The sequence below is a fragment of the Podarcis melisellensis genome (genome assembly GCF_964234715.1).
Source record: "Podarcis melisellensis genome assembly, chromosome: 4".
In the NCBI taxonomy this organism is placed as follows: Eukaryota; Metazoa; Chordata; class Lepidosauria; order Squamata; family Lacertidae; genus Podarcis; species Podarcis melisellensis.
In genome coordinates, this window is record NC_138531.1 from 72969427 (window position 1) to 72995201 (window position 25775).

The following is a 25775-nucleotide window of genomic DNA, read 5'->3' on the forward strand; positions in this document are numbered from 1 at the left end:
AGCTGAGGCTCCAATACTTTGGCCACCTCATGAGAAGAGAAGACACCCTGGAAAAGACCCTGATGTTGGGAAAGATTGAGGGCACAAGGAGAAGGGGACAACAGAGGACGAGATGGTTGGACAGTGTTCTCAAAGCTACCAGCATGAGTTTGACCAAACGGCGGGAGGCAGTGGAAGACAGGAGTGCATGGTGTGCTCTGGTCCATGGGGTCACGAAGAGTCAGACATGACTAAACAACAACAACACAGTGGAAAGTGCACAGATTCTTCTTATTTAATCTGATTGTGCAGGGTTCCCAAGTGCATGGAAGTTTAACATGTGTACCAATATGCATTCATAGAAAGCCCTATTTTCACTATCTGCATTTAGCAGGGATAAGAAAATCTCTACGTGCAATTGACCATGTTACATTTCCCCTTTCATATTCTTAAATCGATTCAGGAAACAATCTAAAAATTGAACAGATACTTATTTTTCTCTTCAATTCCAAACTTCAATCCAATGTATATTGTCTATTGTCCTCTCCTGATTGCATTAAATAGGCACTTGCTAGTAGCTGAAAACTACCCAGGCTAAAAGGTTGATATGATCTCTATTTATTTATTTATTCCTGTCCTTTAATAAGCAACACACAGAGTCTGAGTCAGAAGGGATGAAAGAGAATTTCCTAAAAGCATGAGTTCATGACAACACACACACATGCACCTCCGAAGTGTGCAGAGCTACTACTGAGCTTGTCAGTGATGTAGTTTACCTAAATTTATTTATTACTTATTCCATTTTTTACCCCATTTCCCACTCAATGATTCTATTATGTATTCATTCATTAATAAAAGTATTTAGATCCCACCATCTCATAAAATATTGGGACAGTACACAACAACATGTATCCAATAAAATGCAAAACACTATTTAAAACAGTACAGAACAACATTTAAAATGACAGACTAATCAATAACATTTTAAGCAACTGCATAAGTCTGTCAGCCTGAAAGTCAAAAGCTAGGATGCTTGCCAAATGTCTGCTGGAAGAGCGTTCCACAGCATGGGATCAGTGACACTAAATGTCCAACTTCTAGAGGAGGCCAGTTGGGCCTCTGTAACATGGGGGAAATTGGCTCATGGCAAGAAAAACATCAGAAAATAATGCAACCATTTAGGTGCTCTTGCAGAGGCCGAGGCACTATTCATATGATCTAGCCATAAACATGCTGTCACTAAGATTATGTAATTCAACATCAATTTCACTGGAATGGTCATGCCTGATTATCATCTTCCAAAGCAATTACTCTATTCCCAATTTAAGAAAGGAAAGTGTAATGCTGGTGGACAACAAAAGAGGTTTAAAGACGCTCTCAAAGCAAATATAAAATAATGTAGTATAAACACCGGCCTGCAAGTGCTCCAATTAGAGAACAGCCTTCACCAAAGGCATCATGGACGAAATCAGGACAGAAGTCCTCACCATGATCAACTCCCACCTGAAAACCTATGTCCCCACTGTGGAACGATGTGCGGATCCAGAATTGGCCTCCACAGTAACTTATGGACACATTGTTAAGACCACATTCATGGAAGACAATCTTATCAGCTACAAGTGATCGCCAAAGAAGAAGAAGAAATTGTTGCTGCTTGATAAAGTGTCACCATGATTGTGCATAGGAACACGGGAAGCAAATCATTGGTTCATCTTAGCCAGTAATGTTGTAGGTTTGGTAGTGGTCAGTCTAGATAATGTCCTGAGTCCCTTCCAGTTCTTCGAGTCTGGTATCCTGTGAGGTGACAATCTAACAAGAGGAGTTTGCCGAACTAGTCAGACAAATTTCTTGGTGAGACCATGGCCTTAGCTGGCCACTTAAGTGTCCTCATCAGCATCCCAAAAGAATGGGCTAGGTTGCAAGAGGTACAACTAAGTGATGGTGAGGAAAAGGAAGGAAAAGGGTGTGCCTCCCCCACCTAGCTTCCAGAGGGAGAGAACAATAGGAGTCTAGTCAGTGTGAGCTGAGTTAGAAGCAGGCTGGAAAGCTGGAGACACAGAGACATGCTTGTTCTTTGCTGGCTCAAAACTTGTGATCTGTTAGAGTGTCAATGCTGTGAGCCCGTCTATCTTATACCCAGGTTATATATGTGTAAATACAAACATATATCCTAAAGATACCAGTGTCTCTGCTGGCCTTCATTCCAAGGCAGCTGGGAAGGAAGCCACTCGGGCGCCTGGGGCAGAGCGCCCAGGAGCGGAGCAAGCCACCCATAGGGGCGGGGTGAGGGTGGGGCCTCCGGTCTTCCTGCCTCCTCCCACTCAGCCGACCTACAGCTGGGGGAGAGGCAGCGGGTCAACCGTTTTGGCAGTGAGGAGCCTACACGCGCCCAAGCCACGCGTCTCTCCCAGGAGAGATGAGTGGCTTGGGTGGGCTGCAGGCCCTGCAGTGAGTGCCGCCCGGCATTTTGTCACCCCCCCTCAATGGTGACACCCGGGGCGGACCACACCTACCGCACCCCCTTCCTCCACCCCTGTTCCAAGGTAACTGAACCTGGGTAAGTGCCTGGAAACCCTGGATTCTCTCACTTCTCAGAGACTGGGGTGATGTGTAACAGTAATGTACTGACAGCAGCTCTCTGGGGTTTCCCATTCCCAGAGAGGATATGATGGGAATTGAGCTTGTGGCCTTCTGAATGCCAAGCAGATACTATACTGCACTTGCTCATGCAAATAGCAAGTAGGCAAAGCAGTCAAAAGCAATATTAAAGAAAAAATGGTGCTAAAGAAGAGCCAGCGTGTGTTCTGCAAAGGTAAGTTCACAAACGTTAAAAAGAGTTTTTTGAGCATGCCCACAGAGTGATCTGGTACATACCGCATACTTAAAACTTTCAAAAAGCTTTACACAAAGTCATTCATCACAGACTCTGGAGTAAACTTAACAGACAAGGAATCAGAATATATATTGTCATTAAAGTTAAAGAACAAGAAGCAGAGAGTAGGAATAAAAGGGTAATCTTCACAATGGAATAAAGTAAAAAGTAAAATCCCCCAAGGATTTGTATTGGGACTGGTTTTCTTTTTTAAAAAACTTCTACACAAATGATCTGAAGTCAGGGTGAGCACTGAGGCAGCCAAATTTTCATATGATACTAAATTATCCAGAGTAGTAAAAATTCAAGAGTACTGGAACAACCCTTCTATAAAGAAAGGTTAGAATGCTTGGGGCTTTTTCATTTTGGGAAAAAAGGACAACTTGGGGGGGGGGGAACATGAACAAGATTTCTAAAATTATGCATGGCGTAGAGAAAGTGGATAGACAAATTAAAGGAGGAAAAGAAAGAGAATTGTCTATCCACTTTCTCCACTATCGTTTTTCAAAGCTATCTAAGCTAGTGGCTATGACCAAACTGTATGACATAATACAGGAAACAGGTCACCCAATGAAACTGATTGGTAGGAGATTCAGGACAAAAGGAAATACTTCGGACAGCACAAAACCAATTTATGGACTAATGGAGGGAAAGTCTGTAAACTGTAACTTGTCATGAATGTACCAGCCCCAAACACAGTGGTTGTCCAATGTGTTGAAGCACTTGCATGGGTGTATGTTGCTAGTTTTTGTAGATCAGCCCATAACCAATCTTGAAACTGTTGTAAACCACCTTAAGACTTTCAGTGGAAGGTGGTATAAATAAAATTAACAATTTAGTTAGAAGAAGAAGAAGAAGAAGAAGAAGAAGAAGAAGAAGAAGAAGAGGAGGAGGAGGAGGAGGAGGAGGAGGAGGAGGAAGAGGAGGAGGAAACTGGCTGCCATGGAATGTTGATGGTAGTTTAGTGTCAGTTTGGAACAAAAAGGAAGGAGGGACTTGGTCTACCAAAGCCCTTGACATTGACAATGTTCTGGAGCGGTTGGGAGACATGAAGTTAAAAACAAAATAAACACTTCTCTTTCTTGAGCTACAGAGAGATGTTACAGGAGGGGGACACCTTTGTAATTTTTCATTTTCCAGAAACTTTATCTAGTGCTGGACAGGGCTCAGGTTCAGTGCTGACAGCTACTCCAAACATGAATCCTTCAGTGCTATATAACACAAAAGGGAAAGGTTTTAGGAGGGTGGGGAAAATGTCGCCTCCCCAACCCTTGTGAGTCTCAACTAATGTTGCTGCTACAGACTATCTGGAACTGTATATAGATATTAGGACCCAAGAATACAGCAAAAAATTTGGTTGTGGGTTTCCACTTTTATGCATATATTAGCATTTCTATTATAAAAAGGCTTTCCAAAATGTTAACACCACACTGTTCCAGTCATATTTTCAGTGCTTAAAAATGTCAAAATATCCACTAAGAAAGTACTTTTAAATTTATATTATAATCCTCTTGTGGGCTATGAAGTAGAAACATTGCACTATATACTGTAAAAGGAGGGAAGGTATACTGCATATTCCCACCAGGTCTAGATAATTCAAAACACAAATATTGAGCCTAGACTTCTTGTTTTTACCTTTATAAGTGACTCCTTAAAAGAAGTACGACATCTACTGAAAACATATCTCAATCAGCAACAATAATTAGGTCCCTGCTGGAGACTATATACAGAATCCCAGAACAAAAAGATAATTGTATTCTAGGTTTCATAAAATGCTCTGTAAAAATACAGCGATCTTGAATAAAAGTAGCAAGCCGATACAAATTCTTCATGCCACTACTGAAAATCACATGAATCTTGAAATCCATAATAAAAATTGTGCCAAACTAAGTACTTTCTCTTTGGTGAGTTACTGAAAATTTACAAGAATAGGTGCATTGTTGGTTTCAAAGAAAGGTATTATTGATATGATACCGTTCATCAAAAGAAATATGCAGGTGAGGCTTTCAATCATGTGGTGCCCTTAATATGTGAAAGAACTTCAACTACAGATTTTTTTTAATCCGTATAATATCTCTGTATGATATGGCAGTATCGTTAGCCCCTTAGAGCCTGTTACAAACAAATGCACATTGTAAGTTTGGCTGGCTAGGCGTTTTATAAAAGTTGTGTCATTTCCAAAACTGTCAGTTTTATGAGCAGTTGCTGGGGGGCATTTATGGGGTGAGAGCCCAGTAAAAACCTTTCCCAGGGTTCAGCATTCTCAGCATTACATAATAAGGTACTTGGATGAAACAAGCTGTATCTGTTGGGCAACCGTGTACATAATTATTTTGGATTATTATTACAGATGGGAGGCTAAGACTAATGGACCACCTTGCCTAAAGAGTTTGTGGCTGAGATGGTATTTGAGAAGTAGCTAAGAATCTCAACAGTGTGTGCCTATAGTTCCACAGGACTTGACCACATGAACACCTGGAACATGTGGAAGAATGAGAACCCATTTCCACTTCCAAAGCAAATTCCATGATTAACTGAGGATTGGTTTAGAGTAGGTGGTTTATCTCACGGCAGCTGATATATAAAGGGACATAGAAGTCCCTATCCTTTCTTCAAAGGAATGTACACTCTGGTCCCTGCCATCAGCCCGAGGTCTAAAAAGATTGAATTCTTGCCTCCAAGAAAAAAACATCACAGCTCTCTGTTTTGAATAGTTAAAAAATTATTCTGGTTTAGGAATGGTTCTGTGTTGCTCTTTTAGTCTAAAATGTTTGGATTTTGGTTTAAGAAACACTGCTAAATATACTGATCGTAAGTCACCTTGGGAAAGCTTTTATGTTGAAAGGCAGCCTATAAGTTGTTAAAGCAAACAAAGATTGGATTTGCAGTTGATTCGTAGAATTTAGAGCGGCAAAAGCAGCAACGCACACTGGACTCAAACACTATTGTGCCTCATAAAGAACCGTGGCCATCTGATGTGAGGCAATAAAAGAAAATCACACTGCTATGGCTCATTCCATCCCCAGACTTTATGCCAAGCCACTTTCGTGCTTCCTCACTTGTTTTGTAAACAAATATTGGGATGATACCTCAAGTCTCACTAACTAATTAACTTTCTCATTTCTGAGAAAAGGTTAAACAGATTGTTTGCTGGAAAATAAAACATATAGCGTGCCTTAATTCCACACTTGCTCATTTTTTATTTTTCCTCTTAGAGACGACTGTAAGCCAATTTTGTGTTGGTCATAAAATGTGAACAGATTTGTGTGTGGGCACTGCTTCCTAAAAATGTTAGAATGTATGAAAGAAGAAAGGGTAAATGGTAGCTAAAGTGATTTCAGTTAACAATAATACCAATAACATGGCTAACCTCCAACCTTTGTGCTTAGACAGGTTGTTGTTTTCTAACTTAAAAAAGAAATGGATAACCTTACTTTTATTGCAATGACCTGATTTTTTTTTTATTGGCCTCCACAAAGTCTGGTTGGCTTTCGAAGCTGGCTTCTTCCTTTTTTCCTGCTTGTAAATTTTCATTTTAAAACCACATCAGAAGAAGGAAACTATGACATCCCCAAATCATTAGTGAAACTGAGATTTTTACATATGTCCAATTCATCTAAAGGGCTTTTTTGCTGGAATTCTTGTAAAGCTTCAGTATATTAAACAGCTGACCAGAAATGTCAGACTTTTTGCAACTGGTTAGAGCTACACGGTAATTTCAAATTCAATATAAAATGAAAAGAGAATCATTAAATAAAAGTAAAGAGCTTGTGTTGAAGTCATTGAATTAAACATACAATGGACCTAAAGACTTGCAACAGGTCCATCATATTTAGTTTGGGGAAAGCTGAACTATATTCTGTTTAGTTCAAATCTAAGATAACTTCAATGGCAAAATAATCATTCTGTCACAGTGCAGTTTCAGGTGTGCACCATCAGTTTTGAAAAATCCAGTGGCACTAATTTTTAACTTAAGAATGCCACTGAAATTGCAATTGTTTTCTTTTTTCTTTTTTTTGTAGGTTCAATCCATGTCACCGATGTTGATAATGCTATATAACTGCATTATCTAGCAGTGCAGAAGTTGCGGGTTGTCTGAGAAGCTGTGGTGGAATGTTCTTGAATATGTTTTAGAACTATATTTGATGCAGAATCCTTCACCGCACCTCACCGCAAAGTTCCTTGAGCATTTCATTTGCACATCATAGCAGTGATAACCAGCCAGAGATGCTTTGAGTGGAATCCTTAGAGAAGGGGGAGCCAGAATGGTGTCCTGCAGATGCTGCTAGTATGCAACTCTCATCAGGAGAGGAATCTGAATGGTTGGCCACCCCACCCTAGAGTGACCACATTTGGGAGGGATGCATACAGTACAGAGGATTCTTCCATTTCAAATCTGTAGTCCTTTCCACCTACATAGTCTTCCACGTGTATCTATCAATATTATCTAGCATACACAGGTTACAGCGGAGGAGGAAAGGGCAATTATTGCTCTCAAATCAGCATGACAATGACCTGTGTCTTGTAAGTGAGAACTCTTGAAAATAATGATACCTAACGGCAAACCTTAATTTTAATGGCATTCTTCTCCTATAAGGCTAAGATGCATTAGGGAATGTGATTCAGAAGAGCATCTGGTCTCACCAAAAGAAAAATATAATTTTTATACCCAGATGATAATTTGGCCATGGGGAAAGAGCTGGAGTTTGGGATTCAGATGGGTGCCTGATGAGCATAATGTTTGAGGTTTGGATGGGGATCTGATTGGCATGCTGCTTGTGCCAAATGAACAGGGTGAATTTTGGGGGAAGAAGAAGAAGAAGAGGAAGAAGAATTTATTATTTCTACCCTGTCCATCTGGCTGGGTTTCCCCAGCCACTCTGGGTGGCTTTCAACAGAACATTAAAAACAAAATATAACTTCAAACATTAAAAACGTCCCTAAACAGGACTGCCTTCAGATGTCTTGGATGGATGGGTATTTGGCCTTGCTTAAAGGAGAAGGGTGATTTCAGGGGCTAGTATGGAGTTTAGACTGATGTCTGGTCTTATGTAATACAGTGGTACCTCGGTTTTCGAATGTGTCTGTTGTTGAACATTTCGGTTTTCGAACTCCGTAAACCCGTAAGTAAATGCTTTAGGTTTTGAACATGCCTCAGAAGTAGAACACGCCACGTGGCTTCCGCTGAGTGCAAGATCCTGAGGCCTAGCTGTCGGCTATTGGGTTTTCGAATGTTCCAGAACTCGATCTTCTGGAATGGATTACATTTGAAAACCAAGGTACCACTATACAGCTATCCTACATAGTGCGTAAGAAAATGATATTATTTCTGGGTGGCAAAATGATGGTTTTCCATTGTTCAAAAGAGTGGAGTAAATCTTAGTGTATGAAGAGGAAATCCAGTTTTGGACAAAGGATTGGAGTGACATCTTTAGCTCAGATAAGGTTTGGAAGTAAGTCTCACTTTGCTCAGTGAGCTTTACTCCCAAGCAGATGTGCACTGGACTGCAACTTTATGAAATAATCTTTTTCTGAAATAAACAGTTAATATATTGAGTATGCTATACTGTAGCAACAGCACTGATTATAAGAATGCTGCTAGCTGTTTTGAATTGATTAGGAAGAAATGGGGTGTACCATCACTACCACCACAGATAGATAGATAATGTAGATATGTAGGGCCATTATGAAATGTCTTTGTTCTTTCCCGCCAAAATGATTCCATAAAGTAGGGACTGTGCAAAGTGTTGTGAGGCAATTCCTGACTGGGTTAGGCTACTGGCGGCACTGAGGTCTGCTATCTGCACTGGATCTTTATACTCTTCTAAGGCCCAGTGTGTGACCTGGATCTACAAAGTCCTTAGTGTATGAAAGTCAACAGTGTTTAGGGACCGTCTCCTTCATGATCTGCAAAATCAGAAAGTTTTTGAGTTTTCTACATGTTTGTAAAGTTAGGGAAGTTCCACAACTATGGAACAGCCAGTGAGAAGTAATATGACTCAAATAATAATAATAAAGGGCTTCAGCCTATCTTTGCTAAACAGTGTTTTGTATGTTTTTATTATATACCATTTTACAATGAGTTTCCACTTCTTAGGGTTTTCATCTTGTTTTTTAATGTATTTGTTGCACTGGTGTTTTTAGATTTATTATTTTATGTGTAAATCACCTTAGAAACAGTGGTTTAGAAGGCAATTAATAAATTAAGTGTAATAATAACAATAATATTCAGCACTTGCTCCTGAGTCTTCCATATAGCTAAACAAATGAATAATATGGTCTGGATATGAATGAAAATGAATTCATTAAAAGTTACTTCCTACAGATCAGAGTCTGTCTGTATGAATAATTCATATGTCCTGAAAAATCCAATAATCTGAGTGAAGAGGGGTTTGTTTTGACAATATGGGTTGATGCTAGGAAACCCGGGAGAACATGTTTCAGTATATACACCGATACCCCACAACTGCAGTATTGTACTCACAATCAGGTGACCCTGTGTGTGCGTGCAGGTTTCTTGCTGAATGTGATGAATGGATGAGAGCTGGGCTCAAAGATGGGACAGTTTCAAAGTTCAGGCAGGGAAGGCCTGACTTGGCGCTGTATGCACCCGTCTGCGTAATCTCATTCTCCTCAGGCTCTTTCTGTTTTTCAGCTGTCTTGGGTTTCTTCCTGAAAACAAACAAAGAGACCTTTGAAGGAACTTGTTGCATATGCAGGAAACAGCATTTTTAGAATTGTTAAGAGAAAGCTCTTTTTTGTGGCCAACTTAAAGGGAAGAATCCTCTTCTGAATACTTCTTATTTGGAAAGGTGCCAGTTCTCGTATTTACTCAGAAACAGCGATCAATGTATCATATTAAAAACATGCCATTCAAAAACATGCAATAGTATTTTTGAGGAGTTCACAGAAGGACAAACCTGCTCCACTAGTTTAGGTTATTCAGATACTACTGAAAGCCAGTGGCTAAAAATAATCCTATTATTATTATTATTATTATTATTATTATTATTATTATTAATTACAGCATGGCAATAGCCATAATAGTTATTATAACCGACCAAAATGTCTCAAAATAGTGAGCATGATTTTATGTATGCCAGAAATCTTCATTAAACTGATCACACCTAGATGAAGATGTATAGGAGCAAAAACCACATGTTGCAATACAGTGGTACCTCGGGTTACATATGCTTCAGGTTACATACGCTTCAGGTTACAGACTCCGCTAACCCAGAAATAGTGCTTCAGGTTAAGAAATTTGTTTCAGGATGAGAACAGAAATCATGCTCCGGCAGCGTGGCAGCAGCAGGAGGCCCCATTAGCTAAAGTGGTGCTTCAGGTTAAGAACAGTTTCAGGTTAAGTATGGACCTCCGGAACAAATTAAGTACTTAGCCCAAGGTACCACTGTATAGGCAACAAACATGTAGTTTAGTTATTTTTACTACTGCAGAGGAGCATTGGGGGAAATATGGCCCTGGGCGTGAAGAGAGTTGGAGTCAAATATTGGAAGGGTAACAGGTTCCCCACCACAGTTAGAGCTCATTGCACTGTCACACACGCATCCTATCATTTCTCAAATGACAAAAACTTTGCCAAAGATGCAGTCAAGGCCATCACTGAGCTTCTTGGTTGGAATTCAGATTTAGATTACCTTCCATTCTCTTTGAATTTTGGATAAAATTATTTCCCTGCAAGTGATTTCTAAAGTGTAGCATAATTCTTTATATTTTTTAAAAATAAATTGTGCTGAAGCAGAAGGTGCTTGATACCAAGATCAACCAGTAAAATGGCATCTCTGCTTTATGTTTCACTCTCAGGTCTGCTCATGGGACACTCTGAAACCTGCTCAGAGAACTTGTTAGTCTCTGCCTTTCTTGAAGCTGTTAAGAGAAAAACCCCACTTGCTTCCACTCAGGAACTGGCCAAGCTGGGAATCAAATGGGCCATAAAATGTGAAATAGTCAACAGCAGCTAATCCAGGAGAAAATAGAGGAAGTATGGACCCAGAGTATAAAGGCACAGTGGTGTAAAGGATGAAAGATTCTTACACCTTTAATAGTTGCATAAAAGGAAGAATATTAGCAGGTGCAGTTTTTCTCACTCCTACATAAGTGGTGCCTACCAAAGGTTCCACTTCACAGAATTTTGAAAAGCACAGAAGCTCTATCTCCTATTGCATATGATATTGCAAATTGCAAAGCCATTGCACATTGGTGGAATAAAAAATGCTAGTTCATACTACAGAGTGGTACATGAAGTAGGGGTTTGAAGCCAATCCTCTGTCCAGGTGCTAAAATTGCTTCTTATTGCACACTATTTGCCATGCTTATGTAAGGAAGCAGACATAGAGAGCCCAAGTAGTTTCCATGGCAATCCACATAGTATGATGCTACACTTGAGAACTGGGATGAAGAAGGTTATTCCAGTACAGCACAATATAACCTTGTATTTTAGTGGTCTGCATTGATGTATTTCCAATGCAATCAATTAAAACACTCCTTTCAAGATATATGACTATATTTTAAAAACAGACACGATAAAGAACATTCTTACTAATAAATATGAAATATATAGTCAATAGGAGCTTTGCCAATTAATTCAGTGGGTTGTTCGTTGCACTGATAATTCTTTAAGGAAAAATGGACAATTTTTTCCTTACAAACTCCACATTTACATTAGTGGAAATGTGATACTGTACCATTCTCTCATTACAGTGGTACCTCGGGTTACATATGCTTCAGGTTACATACGCTTCAGGTTACAGACTCCACTAACCCAGAAATATTACCTCAGGTTAAGAACTTTGCTTCAGGATGAGAACAGAAATCGTGCTCCGGCAGCACAGCGGCAGCAAGAGGCCCCATTAGCCAAAGTGGTGCTTCAGGTTAAGAACAGTTTCAGGTTAAGAACGGACCTCCGGAATGAATGAAGTACTTAACCCGAGGTACCACTGTATTATTTTTTTTAACATCAGAGTAAATACCACTGCTAGAATTGTACTTCATTAACAATTGGTGCAACAGTGTGGTTCTTACAACTGCTATCCACCCTCCAATAACAGCTTGGAGGGAAAAATATTATGCATATTATATTACTATAATCAGTCTAATTAGTCCAAAGCAATTACTGCTACTATTATTATTAACTGATTGCACCTCTGAAGAACAGTTCATATTATCTTTGTTCTGCAGTAGGAAACAAAGCCAGCTGGACATTATGGGTTGGTTCAGACCTAATGGGAAAGCATGGCTTCCCTGCTTTGCGAACAAGTCTACATGAACCTCAAGTTTGCACATTTCTCTCTCCCCTCTCCTTGTGTGACCACAAAGAGGAGATTTGAATTTTAAGCTCCCATTTCTAAACACACCACAGCTTCCTCTTATATCTGAACTCACTTCAGGTTGTTTAAACTGTGGTTTCTGAACTGCCTGGATATGAAACTATGGTTTTATCCTGGCTTGTTTCAAGAAACCACGGTTCCCTTAGTTGAGATTGTTACGCAGGACACTTTTGAGGTGAATCTGTGAGCAGGGGAAAGGTGACCATCAGTTTGTTTATTTATTGCTTTGACACTAGTACGTTTTTGATTACCGCCACTAGGTCATTGGAGCAAGCGGAACTGAGTGAATTTTAATAACATATTTTCACAGATGCAATGGTGAACGTGGCTTGCTTAAAAGTGAACATTAGGGACTGAAAGAAGTTGGTGCATACTGATTTGAAATTGGTGTGGCATCCACTTTAATTTAGAGAAATAGGCAGCTGGGGTCAAACTTATTTTAGTCAATAACAGTTTTCATGAAGACAATATTTAGGTTGAAAAATGGCTGTCATAATCATTTAGGGAATATAGATTCTTTGAACTTATTAGCTAAATGGGACAGACGTTTATTATCAATATATTCTTAGGGTAGTAAATAATAATAATAATTAATAGTAACTTTTCAAGACTGAGGATGCCCTTTGTGTTGGTCTGTAAAAAACAACAACTTTCTGAATAAATCTGTGGAACTTAGCAGGTGAATACTCAATGTTTAATTTCTTGGGCACAGGTACATGTTACCAGTTTGTGTGCTTTCTTAAGAAATAAAGCACCAGCTGTTTTCACTGTCGTATAGTTATTGATTTTTCATATGAAGCCCTAGCCACACCTGCTACTCCACCCCCAACAGAACTGGGTCATCTCACTAGGGTCACTAGGGTCATGCTTCTAATGGAAACGACAAGACTGATTTAAAGCACTTTGCTGCAGAGATCAGGAACTGAAAAGGGAAGCAGGAGAAGCCTTTAAAAACCTTTATGAGTCTTCTTCTTTAAGATCAGAGCGAGATTGAGTACTTAAAAGGTAAGGGGGAGTCTACACTAGTCATACTGGCTTGGATTGATGGAATCTAACACCAGCAGGAGGGCCAAATGTTCCTCACTGCCAAGTAGCCTGGTGGAGAAGGAATGAATCCCTCCATCTATTATCTACCAGCATGCTTAGTTTCCAATGGACCTTTTTCCCCTCAGCAGCTGCTCAGATATACAATGGGTTTGAGGAAAACGGATGGAACAATTTATCCCTACTCAGTCAGGTTTGCCTTTCTCAATGTTGAGCATGGAAACCAGCAAGCAGGCAGAGAAGAGGCAGCAACCCACCCCTTTTCCACCAATGCACGCACTCAGAAATTCCACGAACTCTCGGTGGAATTCCTTGTCACCTATGGTACCCTGGCAAGTATTCAAATAAATGTGTGACGAAAGCCTTCCCCACTTCCTGTGCCATTTTGAAGTTGTTAAACATGCCATGTTAGCACGATTTGTTTTAAAATTTGTTCTGTTTAAGAGTTGTGCCCTATCTTACCTTTTAGCACTGGGGTTCACATGTCCCAAAACATGTGAAAAACCGCCACACCATCTTTCTTTAAAAATACCCTGCTGTAAGTTTATCCCTATCCCTATATCTGTAAAGCGGGGATGAAGATAAAATGCTCTGGATAAATGTTGATACTGCTTTAGCAGATATAAAAGCAAATTCTTTTATGTTTGCTTGGAAAGATCCAGAAAGTTTTAAGAGGACTATGGATAAGGCATCTTTTGACGATGGGAACACTGAAGTAAAAATCAGAAATACAATGCCATATGATGGAAGGGTAGGTTTCAAGGACAAACGTTTCTGTAAAAACTAATACTTTGTGCTTCCTGCACAGGATCAGGTTGTAGAAGAGATTAAAAGCAGAAAAGATACAGACTTGAGTTGGAATGATAAAAACAAGAAAATGAACCCAACAATAATGTTCAGTTTTAACGAAATGATGAAAAAACCCACAATTTTCCAAGGGCAGAGAAAATAACAAACAACAATAAATGCTGGATAACAGAATATTTAAAAACATGGGTCCAGCTCATTTTTTCTTTTGATTTACGGGGTTGAACTGTTTTTCTTCAACAGCTAACACAAAATAATTTGACCAGAAATGTTAAGGGGCGAGAAACACACACTGGTAGTTGTGGAAAGATGGTGAAAGGAGGTAGACCTATACAACTAGTAGATATTTGGGTTGTCTGCATATAAGAACAAAGAACAAGCTTGCTGGATCAGGCCAATGGCCCATCGAGTCCAGCATCCTGTTCTCACAGTGGCTGGGAATCCTGCAAACTGTACAACAGCATTTTGTCCAACTGTGATTTCCAACAACTGGTATTCACAGCATTATGCCTCTGACAGTGACGGCAAAACATAGCCAGTGGCTAGTAGCTGTTGATAGCCTTGTCCTCCACAAATTTGTCTACTCCTCTTTTAAAGCCATCACAGCCTCCTGTGGGAGCAAGTTCCATAGTTTAAGCGCTGTGTGAAGAAGTAAATAGCTAACACACATATGCACAAATATCACAAGATATTTATTAGTGAAGTTACATAAAATTCAAATATGAGGGAATCTGGAATGAAAACCTTCATACAAAATCTGTAGTGCAAGGAGAAAAAAACTATAATCAGAAAAAGCACAGATTCATTAAAAACAAAGCCATTTATCTTAGAAAACGATTCTATTTTCTGCTTCCCCCTTCCCCTCATAAAAAGTTTTCTCCCACAAAAGTGTGAGAAAAACAATTTTGTACTGTAAAGGATTCAGAAATGAAGAAATATTCAGGAAAGCACCTTATCGCACAATAGGGAGCAAAGCCACTTTTCTATTAATCAAGAACATTGTCTCTGGTTATATAAAGAAATTATATAAGCCTGGTATGTTTGAGAGAGCACAGCATGTGAAAGTTCTTGTGAAACCTCGGTGGCTGCCAATTGCAGCACTACGCCTTCAGAGGGCAGCAGAGGACCAGCTAGCGCAAGGCTGCATTACAAACAGAGAGAACTTCCTTTAGAATCTTCCTCCTGGTCACCCTGCCAGAGGTTAGTCTGCTAAGCTCCCTTAAAATAAAAAATGAATCTTTGCCCTAAGTGTTAAAATTATACAGCCCAATGAAGCTTCTGCTCAGCCGGAAAATGAAAGCTCAAGTAAAGCAAATTGGCAGAGCAAATAAATATTCCCTTCTTCTCCTTTCCTTTAAAAGCCATGGTAAAGAAAAGAGAAGGGACTGGGTAAACAGATGGAGTAAATAAGCATGTTGCTTGACTACATCAAAAGAAAACCTAGCATCCACACAGCCAAGAGGTTTTTCATGCCAAGATTACCTGCAAACTGAAGTCACCAAGGCTTTGGTGTGTGTTAAAAAAGATTACTGCACTAGTATTGTGCATTGTTTTAATGTTTTTATCATATTGTATTGCATTATGAACATTGTAAATCACTTTGAGGCTTTTTTAAAAAAAAGAATAAATTACTTATACAAGTCACTCACTCACTCAAATCCTGTTACTTTGAGTCTAAAACATATTTCTAGCTAGAAGGTGAGATGCAAGTATAACAAACAACAAAACAAAACAAAACAAAACAAAACAAAACAAAACAAAACTAAGACTAAGGGTGGCATTCAAGGTAGCACTACATGGAGTATGCACATGGGGAACGAGGTCTGCTTATGCAGTGGGACTTTCGCCCCTCTCCTCCTCCTGTGTGGCCTCCAGCATGCAGATCTGGGGGTCTCGCCAACACTCCATGTCAGATTAAGGGGAGCAGGGGAATCCCTTTGTGCAAATGGACTTCATTCTACATACACAATAACTTAGTTGAATCCTGTCCTAACATGTTTATTGCAATGTCAATCTTGGTAGACTTAAAAAGGTAAAGGTAAAGGACCCCTTTACCTTTAAGTCTAGTCACAGATGACTCTGGGGTTGCGGGGCTCATCTTGCTTTACTGGCCGAGGGAGCCGGTGTTTGACCATAGACAGTTTTTCCGAGTCATGTGGCCAGCATGACTAAGCCGCTTCTGGCAAACCAGAGCAGTGCCCAGAAACGCCGTTTACCTTCCTGCCAGAGCAGTACCTGTTTATCTACTTGCACTTTTGGGTGTGCTTTTGAACTGCCAGGTTGGCAGGAGCAGGGACCGAGCATCAGGAGCTCACCCTATTGCAGGGATTCAAACCACCGACCTTCTGATCGGCAAGCCCAAGAGGCTCAGTGGTTTAGACCGCAGCACCACCACTTAATCACATTGAATGAAGGCTATGCCAAGTTAAGTGCCACAAGACTTTAGCCTGCTTTGCTACCACAGGCTAATGCAACGTCTGTTCTCTACTTCCAACTACCTATGCTCTGGAATTTGTCAGTAAACAAGGTCCTACATGTTAATCTGATGGAAATTTACGTGCACTGGCTTAGTTTTCATTGGAGGGGTGCATGATATTATTTCCCCAAACCCTGAGCACCTACCCTAACCCTGCCTTGTCGTGTATCTTGGCTGGATTTGACCCCATTCCAAAGTCTGGGCTGCTCCTGAGTTTCTGATTGTATAGTTGCTCCTGAGTCCTATGATATGTTTGGTTATGGGAACTTGAAGAATTTTCCAATTTTCAATATGAACTGAACTGAGCTGAGCTGAACTGATCTGAACCTCCTGGACTAATGTGTTGCTTGGAATGTAGCTATCATTTGGATTTTGCTCTTCTCTAAATGTTGTGATGTAGTTCTTCGCTACCCCGGCAGTTTCGCCTGCCTTGTGGAACATCCTCCCATCAGATGTCAAGGAAAGAAACATCTGACTAGGAATATCTGAGTATTGGGCAGTTTTCTCTGCAATTTTTTTTAAAAAAACATTATCTTATTATTCTTTGTACACCACTTTCAGTAGCCTTTTACCCGTTTATAGGTACACACTTCAAATATTTGTAAAAATTGTTCTTAAATTTGCTAATCATCATTTAACCAAACAGTATATATTTAGCACTTTGAAATATTCCTAGTTAAAACAATCTGTTGAGCTTTTCCTCAGTTGCTGTTGCTCTTCTTACAAAATCCCATAAAATGTCAATAGTTTTCAATTAAAAATGATGCCTTCTGTTTTTTTATGCTTCTTCTATATATGTACCATATTCTCTTACAACTAATCAAGGATTGCAGTGAGTTGTGGTTTAGTTGGCATATGTTTCAGAGAGAGAAAGGAGCACATTTTGGGGCATTGTCAACGCCATGCTTTTAAATGTTCTATTATCTCCGTTTTTATTGAAGATTTTTGTTTTTAACTATCACCCTATACTCATTTTCAAGCATTATGACAGGGTTGCACTTTGTGATTCCAAACAAGGAAAGGCACAAAACTTAGTACTTGAAATAGAATTCAGCATCCTGTAAATATTTCTCAACAAAAGGATAATTTTATAGCCCAGAGTTTCTCAACTTTTTAAAACTCATGCCTCCTTTCAGCCAAGATAAAAATCCCATACCTCCTTCAAACCTGACTTCCCTAACGATGTTATTGAAATATTGTGATTTAATTATTATTATTAAATTTTACATACATTGTACATATTTTTTGGAAACACTTACACCCCTCTTGAAATATTTATATGCCCCCCCCCCGAGGGGGGTGCCTCACCAGTTGAAAAACACTGTTCTAGTCCTTATGGCTGTAACATGTTGATAATGTTTGGTAATATCCCCAAAGCCAGAGGGGAGCAGGATCTACAAGGTCAAGAGGCCAACCTTTAGTACCCAAAACAGTTTTTTGCTGCTTCCTATGACTAGCAGAATTGGAATGAATTATGCTAAATCAGCAAATAGTGCAAATCTGCTTCATTTGATATATAATATATTGGCAGAAAATGTGTATGTGTGTGTGCTTGTGTTTAGTTCAGCATTCAGACAACCCTGATGACTTCCCTCCTTAGTGGGTGATGTTGGGTTACTTTTGTCTAAATATATAACCATATAGTGCTAACAAAAATTAAAGCATCTGACTCTGGTTTCCAACAGACATGCAAATTTTATTTGATCAGCTGCTAAAATATCCCATCTGTCTGATACAACATGAATGTGTTTTTAAAATGTGCTTCTAAAACAAAGACTTGATTCTGAACATGGATCAGAATGTTTACTCCTGGACATTCTTAACAGCTTGACACTATATAGTATAAATTCTGAATTTACTTTTGAAGATTAGATAAAGTCTGACTCTGAACTTCCGCTGAGCAGAAATTAATGGGTAAGTCAAGCCAAGTATTGCAGCTCTATTTTGACATACATTCCCAATTATTTCAAAATGTAACCCTTCACAGATGAGAGAAAAGACAACTCTGACTGTGAGTTCCCTCCAGATAGGTAATACTTAACTCAGAGACACCACAAACTCAGCAAAGACCAGACACTTCTCCATGGCAACCTGACCAAACAAGTATAAAGATCAAGCCTGAACAGGGACCAAAGAGTTGTTCAGACTAGTATCTTATAACTACTGTAGGAATCAAGCTCTTTTGATAGCGGCAGAAAAATTAAGAGAAGCCAGGCAAAAAGGACTTTCAGTCAGTACATTAAAGCAGCAATTCATAGTATGCAAACCACTGCTGGTATGCACTTTGACCACAGCAAAAACAATAGAGGAAAATACCAGAGGCCATTTCTGGGTCAAACTGGGACAAACGATGAATTAGAACTCCATGCTTTCTCCACCCTGATGTGGCATGGAGGTGAAGGGGAAGGGGAATTGTTGCCAGGTAATAGGTAGGCATTGCTATGCTTGTACATGTTCCATGTCTCTGAGGCTTTTAGCAATCAAGTGGAGACGCTATTATTCAGAACAGATATAAATCCCCCTTCCCTTCATCCCATACAATTACACTGGTGTTTTAAATCAGAAGCCTCCCAACCATTCTCCTATGTGGCATTGCTGAAAAAATGTAGTGGCCCACAAGGAACAAGCAAACTGGAAACGTTCTGAATAAAAGAAAGTTTAAGTATCAGTGTATTTGAGGAAAAGGCAAGGAGATCTTTTCAGTATCATATGAAATGAAGTGTAAATCAAGAGTATAGAGGTGCAAAACACTAGAACCCGTGGACATCCAATGAAGTTGAATGTTAGAAGATTCAGAACAGATTTTTTAAAAAGGTACTTCTTCACATAGCACATAATTAAATGATGGAACTCGGTCCAACAGGAGGCAGTGATGGCAAGCACCTTGGATGGCTTTAAAAGAGGACTGGACATAGAGGAGGCAGCTATCTGTGGCTACTAGCCATGATGGCTATACTCTGCTTCAATAATAATAATAATAATAATAATAATAATAATTTATTTATACCCTGCCCATCTGGCTGGGTTTCGCCAGCCACTCTGGGTGGCTTCCAATAGAACACAAAAAACAGAATAAAATTTCAAACATTAAAAACTTCCCTAAACAGGGCTGCCTTTAGATGTCTGAAGGCAGTGTGCTTCTGAATACCAGTTGCTGGAAATCACAGGAGGGCAGAGTGCTAGTGCTATGGGGCTTTCCCCACTCCTGCCTCCATATTGGCTCTGGAGGCAGGCGGAGGGGAGATCATTCCATCTGGCAAGCAGAAATGTTTTTGCTGATGGAACAATCATAATAGCTTGAACTTTGAATTCCTCCTGAAGTGTGTTAACCTACTCTTTTCTTTTTAATCAGCACATGTTCGTGACTGCTTCTAATGATTGAACACGGAATGTATCTATGAACAGTCTTAAGAACCTTACTCAATCTGCCTACAGCAAACAGAAATCTGAAAAACTCCCTCCAAAGGAGGAGTAAAAACTGGAAACCAAAAAATGCAACACTACTGCAGCTTTTTTTTTTTAAATACCTACTTTAATTCCCCCTAATAATTGCAGGGAAGTATATGGTAGCCTGTAATTCTCTGCAAAATTCCTTTTTTGCTCAACATTTTTACGCAAGATGCATAGTTAACTTACAGTGGTTTCTTGATAGTATCACTCTTCAGGTAAATCACTCCAAGTTTTAGACCTAGCGCAGACATTCATTGGGGCAGAGAAAAGCTGTGCCTGTACTGGAAAGAAACAAAATGAAGTATAAGTGAGTTATTTGTAAATGATCTGGAATCAGGGTAAACAGTTTGTAAATCATACTAAATTATTCTAGATACAAGTGAGTCATAACACTACTGGTAATAATTCTGGGATAGAAAAAGAAGTAGTCATTCTTCAGCCAATGCACAATTAACTTAAGGAATACATTACAAGAAGTGGTGACCAGCGTTGGTTAGATAACCTTACAACAACTGGACATATTCATGGTATCCATAGCTATTTATCATGGTGGTGATATACTTCTGAATACCATGTGAGCAAACAAAAAAGGATGGGCATTCTTGAGATGCCTTGTTTGGAAATTTCTGAGGAACAATTGGCTGGTCACTGTTGGAGACGGACTGCTGGCCAAGATGAACTTTGCACTGAGATCCAGCAAAGTAATTCTCAGGTTTCTAAGCAGAGACATCACCTTGCCAACAAAGGTCCGTATAGTTAAAGCCATGGTTTTCCCAGTAGTGATGTATGGAAGTGAGAGCTGGACCATAAAGAAGGCTGATCGCCGAAGAATTGATGCTTTTGAATTATGGTGCTGGAGGAGACTCTTGAGAGTCCCATGGACTGCAAGAAGATCAAACGCATCCATTCTTAAGGAAATCAGCCCTGAGTGGTCACTGGAAGGACAGATCATGAAGCTGAGGCTCCAGTACTTTGGCCACCTCATGAGAAGACTCCCTGGAAAAGACCCTGATGTTGGGAAAGATTGAGGGCACAAGGAGAAGGGGACGACAGAGGACAAGATGGTTGGACAGTGTTCTTGAAGCTACAAACATGAGTCTGACCAAACTGCGGGAGGTAGTGGAAGACAGGAGTGTCTGGCATGCTCTGGTCCATGGGGTCACGAAGAGTCGGACATGACTAAACAACTAAACAACAACAACAATTGGATTGTGCAGAATCCAAATATATCAAAGTTCTAATGCTCTTCCCTGTGCATTGAATATTAGCTTACGGAGGTTGGTGGGAATCTTGTTAGATTTGGATGTACAGTGCAGGCAAAACATAACAGAAACCGTGAATGCCAATATTTTCCTTATTTACAAAGTCCATTTAGAAAGGTGCTGTCTCTGATCACAATGTAACAGACACTATTAGGAAACTACTGAATCTGATCGAACATAGCAAGGCAACTAAACTCCCACTGACAATTATGTCCCTAGCCATCCTCAAAGCTTTTGATTGCCTTGAATGGAAATACCTATTAGCAGTACTAACTAACATGAAAATTGGTCCCATCTTCTTACAAACCCTCAAACAAATCTACTCCCATGCCTCAGCAAAATGCGGGACTGACAGTATGGACTCTAATTCCATAGCAATCCAAAGAGGCACAAAACAAGAATGCCCACTGTCTCCCTTTCTATTCATTCTGGCTCTGGAACCTCTAGCAGTCCAAATCTGAGCAACCACAGACATCAAGGGAGTGGAAATAAAAGGCAGAACCTATAAATTAGGGCTCTTTGCAGACGACCTGATGGTCACAACACCAGACCCCATAAACACAGCAACTACCAAAGAACTCAACACATTTGCAATGGTATCGGGCCTACAAGTAAACTGTGCAAAATCTGAGGCTATGTGTTTCACCCCGCCATTCCAAATTTTTTTTGCCAACATCACTAAGATAAAACTGCCGCACCAAGTACAGATACCTAGGGGTACAAATAACCAGAAACCTCAACAAACTATATCTCCACAATTACAACCCCTTGTGGTGACAATCAACAAAGACTTGAGGACTTGGAACAACACCAACTTCACCCTTTCAGACAAAATAGCCATGATCAAAATGATCAACCTCCCAAAATTAACCTACCTATTCTAAACCCTCCCAGTCTGGATTCCTGCAACCCAACTTTGCAAATGGCAGAAAAAATTACACTCGTTTATCTTCTCACACACAAAAAAACAAGAATAAACCCCAAATACCTACACCTTGCCCCTTAACTACATTGCCAACCAAGTGTGCCACATAATCCCATACATTCTAGAAGATGAAACAAACCAATGGGTACACCTGGAGAGAGACATAATCGAAAATACCCCCACCATAGCATACCCATTCCTCCCAAACAAACTAAGGAAAATCCTCACAACACTAAACAGGTTCACACAGACCATGCTTAAAGCATAGAAGGAAGAAGCCGGCAGACTGTCCCCAACCCCATCCCCCCTGGCTCATCACCCACTATTTCATCATGCAGCACAAAACTTCCAGATAAAAACCTGGCAAGCCCAAAGGCTTATATCATCTAGCAGGCTTCTACAAAAATAACAAACCCACATCAACACAAGAAATGCAAGACAAACTAGGGGACACCCAAATGCCCTTGCTAACACACCACCAATTACATGCCTTCTTAAACAATCCAGTAGTAAAAACAGCAGCATCTAGGCCCTTGACAACCTTTGGAAACCTCCTCCTAACAACAAAGGGACACGGCAAAGAGATGGTATCCACAATATACAAAATACTGTTCCAAAATCCCACAGACCCCCTTGACATAATCAAAAAACAATGGGAGGATGACAGAACTCATCCTGAAACTCACTTACAGATGGTACTTAACACCATAGGAAGTAGCACTGATACATCAGGAGCCTCACCAAAATGCTGGAGAAGATGCACCTCCACAGCCACATACCTCCACATGTGGTGGGAATGTCCCAAAATCCAACTCTTCTAGACATCAGTCGTACAAGAAATATGCAAAATAACTAAACAAGTATTAGAAGTCACCCCAGAACTGGCCCTACTGAACATCTTCCAAAATAATAATGCCCACTCACATTATAAAGAGCTCATAACCCATCTACTCTCAGCAGCCAGAAACATCATAGCCAGACACTGGAGAGACCTGTCAGGGGTAAACATGGACCAACAGTATCTAATAATAATAATAATAATAATAATAATAATAATAATAATAATAATAATAATAATATTTATACCCCACCCATCTGACTGGGTCTCCCCAACCACTCTGGGTGGCTTCCATCCGAATATCAAAAACAATACAGTGTAGGGTTTTTCTAGCCTTACTAGAAAAACTAACCAATAAACTGAAACTGACATGGGGACAAATAATATAAAATAAAAGAAGAAGATGCCTTCACCCTGGTATGGTTCCCCTTTATCATATACATAGCCCAACAAGACAACAACAAGAATCTGCTGACAGCATATGAATCAATATGGCTAACCTGACCTAAAAACCCACCCTCTCATGCACTCACACACATAAACAAATCTCACTATAGCCAGTTACAGATAGGTAGCCGTGTTGGTCTGCCATAGTCAAAACAAAAAAATTCCTTCCGAAAGCTCATACCAAGAACTAACTTAGTTGGTCTTTAAGGTGCTACTGGAAGGAATTTTTTTGTTCTCACTATAGCCAACCAAAGACAACCTACCACATCCTAGGTCACCCCCAACCTCTCTCACCACCAAGGAAATATAACAAGCAAATGGAAAGAAAACCCACACGTGACGCTGACACAAAACCCCACACATACACTAAGCAGAAAAATAGAAGCTTTGTCACCCCACTTTATCCTATGCACTCCCCTCCCCTTCCCCCTCTTTTCTTCCCAAGCTACTACTTCATTCAACACTAATGTCTCACAACAAATGTAACTGATCTGTAGAAAACACAACTTGAAAAAAGAGACAATGCACGTATTTTTGTAAACTAAGAGATCTTTAATAAATTTTATTTTAAAAAGAAAAAAGAAAGGCAAAGCATGCTACAGAAAGAAATAAAGCTCCCAAACTCAGAAATATAGGAAGCTGACTTATGCTTTGTCCATCTAGTGCAGTATTGTCTACTCTGACTTGCAGTAGCTCTGCAGAGTCTCTGCAGAAGTCTTTAACATTGCCTACTATATTATTATTTTAATTGGAGATGCCAGGGATTGAACCTGTTCTAGTTACCTTCCATACCATGAATGAGTTAAGAAGAGCCTGACACCAAAGAACTCTTGCCTTTACACAGAAGTGAAAACATGTGCAGATATTCTTGTATAAATTCTGAATCTCTTATCAACGAGGCATACAATCATTCGTGTGTGGTTCCAGCAAGAATAACGGCTAAAAATACAATAATAATTTTTCTACTTTTCATAATAGATGTTCTCTTTTATATAGCACTGAGGTCCTTGAAGATGAAGTTTTATATGCTCATATTTTCATATGCAGTGTTGCCTTGCAAAGGGAATAAAGTCAGCAAAAACATTTTGGTATTTTATAAAGGCAATGCTGATTAATGGCCTTTCTACTTAACTCCTCATACTAATGCTTTGATTCTCCTCTTTCCCCCTTTCATAAATTGGATTGTGACCCTTCATCACTTGTTGACCTCCTTTCCTGAGCTGCTCATTAATCAGCACCTCTTCTCTGATATGGTCTGTCATATCCTATTACTTACAGTGCACATAAGCAGAAGGTACATCTACCCTGCACCTCACACTGTACACGCTGGAAAGTATCTAAATTTAGTCTCTTTCAGAGTTCTCTTTCCTGCAGATATAAATTCTAACAAATCAGCATATCACCAATGCTTCCTTCCCCACCTCTGATATTTATTTACTGAAAGAACATCTCTGTGAGATATCTACTGAAAGAAAATATCTATTCGAACTTTCCAGTGCTTTTTAAACAAATGAGTTGAAGTTATCCCTCACCTTGTCTGATTGGCAGAGGGAGTCTAGAGAAAAGGACATTTTAAATTTCCTATTCTCAGTGGTTATGGCTGGGTGTGGCAGTCTTTATTATTGGGATAGTACCTCCTATTAGAGGGATGCGGGTGGCCCTGTGGGTAAAAGCCTCAGCGCCTAGGACTTGCCGATCGAAAGGACGGCGGTTCGAATCCCTGCGGCGGGGTGCGCTCCCGTTGCTCGGTCCCAGTGCCTGACAACCTAGCAGTTCGAAAGCACCCCCGGGTGCAGGTAGATAAATAGGGACCGCTTACTAGCGGGAAGGTAAACGGCGTTCCATGTGCTGTGCTGGCTCGCCAGATGCAGCTTGTCACGCTGGCCACGTGACCTGGAAGTGTCTGGGGACAGCGCTGGCTCCCGGCCTCTAGAATGAGATGAACGCACAACCCTAGAGTCTGTCAAGACTGGCCCATACGGGCAGGGGTACCTTTTTACCTCCTATTAGAAACATGCAATCAAATGCCATCTCTTCATTCCCAAACCAATCCTAAAAAAGACTCTCATATCCTACAAAAATGGAACTCCTAACACAGAATCTAAAGGCCAAGCCCTTCAACCCATATTATTGGGGCGTGGGTGCCCCCCCCAAGTTCAAAGTGGGAGGAGTTTCAAAGGCTGGCTTCTCCTCCTGCTGCTGCCACGGGGGGAAGGAGCGAGGAAGCAGTCCCTGACTGGGGAAATGCACAAAAGGAATAAATCCAAAGGGCAGAAGCAATCATGCTACAGATTCAGTAAGTACCTTCTGCAGAACTCTTCTGCTGAATGC

General features: G+C 40.1%; 1 protein-coding gene across 25 annotated transcripts in view; it reads right to left on the reverse strand.

Moving 5' to 3' along the window:
• The window catches only part of ZBTB20 (zinc finger and BTB domain containing 20), a 463068-nt gene that overhangs the window by 15378 nt on the left and 421915 nt on the right, over positions 1–25775 (reverse strand). For 23 of the 25 annotated variants that reach the window (XR_014167759.1, XR_014167760.1, XM_081908427.1 and 20 more), the window contains 2 exons: positions 20159–20253; positions 9336–9523 (listed from right to left, as the gene is read on the reverse strand). Coding sequence is in view for 23 of the 25 variants with exons in the window: in XM_081908427.1 (XP_081764553.1) it covers positions 9336–9523; positions 20159–20223 (253 nt within the window). In the remaining 2 variants the exon portion in view is untranslated. The remainder of the gene's footprint in view (positions 1–9335; positions 9524–20158; positions 20254–25775) is intronic. The other 2 variants (XM_081908435.1, XM_081908432.1) reach the window with 1 other exon arrangement.